The sequence below is a fragment of the Nothoprocta perdicaria genome, unplaced genomic scaffold (genome assembly GCF_003342845.1).
Source record: "Nothoprocta perdicaria isolate Ctin4 unplaced genomic scaffold, notPer1 scaffold_56, whole genome shotgun sequence".
Lineage (NCBI taxonomy): Eukaryota > Metazoa > Chordata > Aves > Tinamiformes > Tinamidae > Nothoprocta > Nothoprocta perdicaria.
This window is the reverse complement of record NW_020455821.1, coordinates 1,564,249-1,571,006: the sequence shown is the minus strand read 5'-3', so window position 1 is coordinate 1,571,006 and position 6,758 is coordinate 1,564,249. Positions and strand designations below refer to the sequence as shown.

The 6,758-nt window shown below is 41.1% G+C and overlaps 1 protein-coding gene across 1 annotated transcript; it reads left to right on the top strand.

Annotated features, from left to right (window-relative positions):
* The first annotated feature begins 4,463 nt into the window (after positions 1-4,463).
* Positions 4,464-6,526, top strand: SCRG1 (stimulator of chondrogenesis 1). The gene is made up of 2 exons (XM_026048677.1): positions 4,464-4,711; positions 6,349-6,526. Exons 1-2 carry the CDS (start codon positions 4,464-4,466, stop codon positions 6,401-6,403), a joined length of 303 nt encoding a protein of 100 aa, XP_025904462.1. The 3' UTR covers positions 6,404-6,526.
* The last annotated feature ends 232 nt before the right edge of the window (positions 6,527-6,758 follow it).

The window sequence follows — 6,758 nt, the reverse complement described above, 5'->3', positions numbered from 1 at the left end:
GTCCTTTCTCCACTCCACAGTAAGGAATAATCCCACAAGGGGTGTTTTCATGCCCTCTATTTCTGTGCTCAGTGCTTTGCTCTGATGAGCTACCTTCTCTCGAGTGCTGGGTGGACTCATCACTTTCTGATGGAAAGGATCAGATCTTTCCTGTCCCCTGTCTAGGCTGGCCGTGAGGGAAAGGGGCAGTTCTTGCAGCCCATCCCCGGCCCCTCGCTGGAGGAGGGAGCACGTCCATCACCCGCAGAAGTCAGGGCAAACAAAGGGGTGTCTGTGCAGCATCTCCCCTCAGCCCTCCCTCTTCTCATCTCCTCCAGCCTCAGCAATCCCTGAGCACCTCTAGAGAGGCATCTCCCAAGAAAGCGAGCCGAGCCGGAGAGAAAGGTACGTCTTGCTCCTAAAATTGTCCTTGTGCACTTGTTCTTCTCATGCTAGCTACAGAGGAGAGACTGACAAATACATGTGGGAACGTGCAGGAGGCTGTTCGGGAGAAGCAGATGCATCGTAGGCAGAAGATGTTATACAAGACAGACGTGTGGATACAATCCAGCCAAATGAGTCTTTCACTATCTCACTCTTCACAAAGTTGGTGTTAGAGCTCTTGATCATTAAACATGCTGTATAACTTCCCTGCACTCAGCATTATTGTGAAATGGGATGAGTGCGGGGAGAGGTGTGTTCACAATGACTTACTGTCTTTAAGAAAATTAAGTGGGTTTTAATGAGAACTCAAATCCTGGAAAGAATCATAGTATTGATAGTAATTACAAAGCAGTAATTCACGGAATGCATCCTCACTGCAATAGCTGCTGTCCTTACAATGCACCAACTGTTCAAGCAAAACAGATTTGAAGCATTTTTTTTTAAATGCAAAGAAACCCCTTCTTCGTAATATCACAATTATGCAGCCCTCGTGCAATCATTCCTTATGAATACATTAATAAAAAGTAACTATAATGCACCAACACATCTAAATAGTTAAGAGTTTAGCTCAGCTTTTTTACAGGTGTTCCTGAAATGAAAGCTTGACATATGAATAATAAGTGATGAAAAAGCATTCTATGTTGAATAGATATTTTTAACTCAATACACATTTAGAAAATAAAAATATATGAAGTTTGTTTCACCTCTTTAAGTGTAATTAGCCAGCTTGTTTACACAGCACATGTCACTGAACTGATTGGAAAAGGCCATACCCTGAAAGGATATCAATTAGAGCAAAGTATTCTTTGCTTTCAAGCATAGGCAACTGGAAGTACACAGATTGCTTAATAACACTAAATTGTATGTTTAATGAATGATAAGCCGAGTTGTAAACATTTATCTTTTCCTTCCCAAAGAAGCAGAATCTCTACAAATGCCAAAATATACACTGTTATTTCTTACTGTTTTCTCTGTTTCTTCTAACACCTGAGATGCTACCGATATCTTTTGACCTTTAAAGAGTGCTACTCGAGAAATGCTGCCCTGTTGTTCTTGGCTTTGGAGGCTGAAACTTGGGTTTTCCAGTTTTCTTTTTGGTCCTTTTCGGACCTCCCTTGCATCTAGCAGATCCAAAGACTACACGGTGCCAAATCGCCTGGCAGAACAATTCAAAAACTCTCAGCTGAACGAACAGGGGTGGCAGTGATTGCTGACACAGCAGGGCATATCCTGCAGCTACCTGGGTTCCTTTGGGCACAACTCGGGTTTCAAAGCATTAATTTTTCCTAGCTGAACTTGTTCTCAGAACTTCATTTGTACCATGTCAAACTAACCAGGTAATCCACCAAAAAGGCCTTATGCAAATGCTGGAGGTTTCTTTTAGATATTTTTAGATTGCTTTATTCCTGTTAGAGTTTGAAACAGTACAGTCTTGATCAAGCCTGGTTAAGCTAGATTGCTACCTCACCAGAAAGCTTTTAAAAAAATTAACGAATGACAGAGCGCATTTCCTGGCAATAATCCTTTGAGTTATTTTAGTGGATTTTTTTTCCATCAAGTTTTTCTGGTTTGCTCCTCAAGAAAAGAGTTTTTTTCTGTGTTGCATGAAAGCACATAGTGTCTTTTACAGTTTTATAGTTTTAATGCATTTAAATAAGCACGCATTTACTCACTCTGTTATTTACCTATGCATTCAGTAACATCCCACCACCTGTGAAGTCATACTCAGGAAAAGGAATCACAGCAGTTTGCCAGAAGGGGTATGCCATGTCTGGAAGGGCTGCACAGTTCATAAACTGCCTGCACAGGATCAGTGATAACAACATTTGAGCTCCTGGGGAATCTTTCATCTGCCAATGGGCATCCTTTTCTTGCAGTAGAATGACGACTTTGTGAAAAGGTCTTTGACCACAAGTTTCCTTTAAGTTAGCATCTGCAGGCCAAAAAGAGAAATATTTAAGTAGAAAGAAAACAATAAATAGTGTTCTGAATACCAGCACTATTGAACAAGTAACTGACCTGTTGGTATCCATCTGGTGACCTGCCCATCGCTCAGAACTTGCCTTGTTAATGCTGGGGCTGTGTGTTATCCACGTCAAACCTCTTGAGGTTGCACTGCAGTAATAACTAAGGCAAACAGTGAATTGCTTTAAACTATAGATTTATACATGCTGTGACTTTGACAGCCTACAGATAAAATCTGACTATTTTCACAACAGAACATGTTCCTGTGATCACACTGAGAAGATAGGCAGATGGCAACAGATTCAGATTAGCATCCCAGCTAACTCCGACTAAAGAAAGCTCATCCAAACTATTAGAAATACCAAATACACACAAGGAAAAGATATCATGGACACCTCTATCCTGCAAAGGCATGAAAACCTCACTCCATAAATTTAACTTTCATAGAACTCTTCTTCCATGAAGGATTAAATAATTTATTCAATTTCCTGAAAATACATTGAAAAAAAATATGCTTGGCATTGGCATTCAGCTAGGTATAGCATATACAAACCTGTTCTCTCTGGGCATTAGACTTTTTGGAGCAAAATCCTCATAACTGTACGGTGTTTACAATCCTACAAAATAAAACCATTATTATAATAATACCGATCCTTTACTTGAGTCTAAAAAACAACATTGGGCAAAGTTAGAACAATGTTTACTTTATTTGAGAAGTAGTTTTGAGGTCTAAAACTAATAAAGACAGTATGTTATTTAATACTGCACTCTAAAGTAATTAAAAAATAGATCCCCAAGGCTCCATTAGCAGTAGTTTATAGGACTCTCCTACTCAAAAGCTCACACACAAGTTCATGGAAACTAGAAGAAATCATTCAATGAATATTGCCTCTATGACAGAAGTTAGAAAAGACACAAGACCTTATTTTTATTTTAGTCATATTCCTTAATACATTAGACACTTTAATATTTTACTTGGCTACCTGTGTTCTAAAACACAACTCTGCACAAGAACTTAGGAAAATATAACCAAAAAGGCATCCAGGTGTAGTATTTTATTCATTATATAAATCCAAATTACTAGGTTTCCTTAGTTATAATCCCTGTATTTTCATTCATTGGCTGAAGAAGTAGAAGATCAGCAAGATAGGTATGCTGGTGATGTAACTACCTATGGAAAAAAAATTATTACAGCATATAGTAAATTTATACATTTAATAGCTTCTTGTGTGTTTGTCAAGGGTGAAGGGTAAAACTCAAGAGTTTTACCAAATAATACAAGTGAGACTCTGTATACAGGCATAATGATTTCTACATCAAGGATGCCTGAGTTTTGTTCTAGACAGCAGACAAACTGTCTAATCTCTGCACCTGACAGTCATTGGTGGGACACTGCTTTATTCCTTGTTATTTTCAGGTTAATCTAGAATAGTCTGTTCTGCAGCCTCCCAGGAAAGGGCAGAAACCAGCCCCTAATGTGGAATCAACTCCATAGTGCCAGTGGGATGAAGAGCAACTTCCTTTGCTGTGCTCCAAACTCCAAGAAACTTGAAAAAATCAATCACAAGTTCAAGTACAAGTTCACAATCATTTTCCCATAAGTTTTAAGGGGAAAGATATTACTAATCTTTATGTGAGCCGCTCTTGTTTCAAGAGCATGAATCACCAGGAAGGTAATGAAACATCGGAGCATTTTGCCTGCTTTGGTGGCATTTAACACATTCCTTTACACTGCGGGGACAACACGGCTAGCTCAAAGCAATTCTCTCAAGGTGAGAGGCCAAACAAACATGAAAATTGCCGGCAACAGAAGCCTCAGTTCCCAAGAAAAGGAAGAGGTTGGTATAGAAAGCAATGAATATGAACTCGGTGATGATATTTACCTCCTAGGAGGAAATCCTCTCCTAAGGGTTCCTGAGTAGGAGGACTCAACATAGTCTCAAGCCTCCAGAAGTTTGCAGGAAAGAAGGTACTCATGGAAGTTAATTGGGAGAATGGATCTGTTGGAGAGCTATGCTCATTTGCTCATACTCCTCATTTCTCTTCAGCGCTCCTGAGCGGGGATCCCGGTGAGCATGAAGGTGGTGTTGGCCCTGCCGCCGCTGCTGCTGCTGCTGAGCGCGCTGGCGGGCGCCCGCGCCGCGCCGGCCCCTCGCCTCTCCTGCTCCAAGAGGGCCCTCGGGGGCCACGGCTGCCACGGCGTCCCCCAAGCCGTGGCCGCTCTCCGACCGGTCCATGAGAGCCTGCAGGATCACTTCTGGGAAGGGAAGGGCTGCGACACCATCTGCTACTGCAGCCCGAGCGAGTTGCTCTGCTGCCCAAAGTAAGACTGCTTTGCTCCTCCTGCTCACACCGGGCAAGCCCCACGTAACACCATTGCTGCACAGTTAGCACCTGAGGGATGAGGGGGCATTTTAAAGAGATTAATCATTTCAGGAGGTTTGGGATTATATCAAGTTACAGCCAGTTTTTAAATGTTCGGGTTTTTGGCGGCTCACCTAGTACTTGCTTAGCATACTTGAAGTCTACATGTCCTATTAAAGGAAAATATCGAGATCACTCAACTTTTATCTGCTGTCGATAACTGCTCTACACCAAATGTTAGATCTACAATATTCCTTCTGGGCAGCACTTGGCAAGTTAGCTGTTTCCACGAGCCTCCGTCTCTTCAGGTTTCTGCTACACAATAAAGAGGGATTTTGCTATTCTAAGGCAATCAGCAGACATGCTGGTTGAATAAACAATTCTGTGAAGAAAGCGGTTTTAGATAGGAAAGAAAATGGGTTGAGGGGAAAAGAAGGGAAAGAAATAAGTCCAGAAAATGCCTGCAAGAGAGGGAAGACTTAGCCCGGGAACCACTGACACTCGCCCGCCTTGCTGGCACTGCGCTGACGGAGCAGGAGAGAGGAATTTTGGTGGAATGTGGGTTTTGTGGCTTTAGAGAAAGAACGTATGTTTCAACACGTTCAGAGCTGAGTTAATAAACACTGGCACCCTATGACTTACTGGCTTGAAATAATTAAATACACTATGAGGTATCATCTCGTTCAGCTTTTCAGCCAAATATTTTCCTCAGGAAATTTAGATTAAAATATCAATACAACACTTCAGAAGCACAAGTAGTGAATTTTGCTTACCTATATAATGCCAGCAAGTGATAGTGGCCATGAAACATTAACACCCCCTCTTACCACCCAAGCTTCTCAGCTCCCCTAAAACATAATAAAAGGTGACTTTTCAGTGCTCAACGAGGACTAAGAGGCCAGGACACTGGATTCAAATGAAGCAGGAACAAATACTAAAGTTAAAAATTATTTTTGACATCATTTTGGAAAGCCATATTTAAGCTGAGAACACGTTTTAAATACTTTTTCCTGTTTCTTTCTTCCCTAAGCTGTATGCGGTGACCTCACCTTGAGTCACACTCTGGCTTCCAGCAGTCAGCCTCTGAGCTTTAAACACTCACTGAAATCCTCTTATTCTGATGCAAAGACCTTCACTCATCTAGAGGCACAGAAGGCTGACATAGTAGATCATCCCAGCAACAACTGCATTAAACTATGCTTGCACATACCACTTTTTTTTTTTGGTGCTATCACATATTTGATAGATTTACCTTCTCAAAATAAAATTTCCAGAGGTAAGGTCCCGATACACAAGTCGGTCGCTGAAAGTTTTGCTGACACTTCCAGAGCAGAAGCAGGTACACATATCATAATATGATACATATCATCAGTATCTTCATACAGACCAGGAGTTGCATCTGACCTACTGAAAGAATTTCCTGCAGACACAATAATCTCACATACACCCTACCAAAAAAAACCCCACAAACCAATAAAAAACACCCCACTACCTTCTCCTCACCTCCCCAAAAGACAGCAATTGCAAACGTTTGTCCTATTAAAACTCTGATAAAATAATAAGCTAATTACTTAAATATCCGCTCATGTCTTTCAGAAATATTTTCTTTGGACCAAAGATCTCCTTTCTGATCCCCTGCAACAGTGACTGACACCAATCCCCCAGTGAAGACGTCAGGCACGTCAGCCTTCCATTTCTGAGCAGTGCTTTAAAAGAAAAAACGAAGAAACAGCAGTAACAAACGCTTCCTCTCTAACCGCTATGAGTGCCTCTTCTTACACCGTTAAAAAAAAAAAAAAAAAATCTTTCCTATATCTTTAAGGAATCTTAAAAATACAAGTGGTAGAGTTTTCCTTTCAAACTTGCTGGCGTCCTTAATTTCCATACTACTTTGCAACTTGGTACAAGGCTCATCATTGTCCTGATAAACTTCTCCCAGCAAAAAGCCCATCTCTTTTTAAATAAGAACCACATTCCCAGGCAGTTGTGACACAGGAACTTCAAGC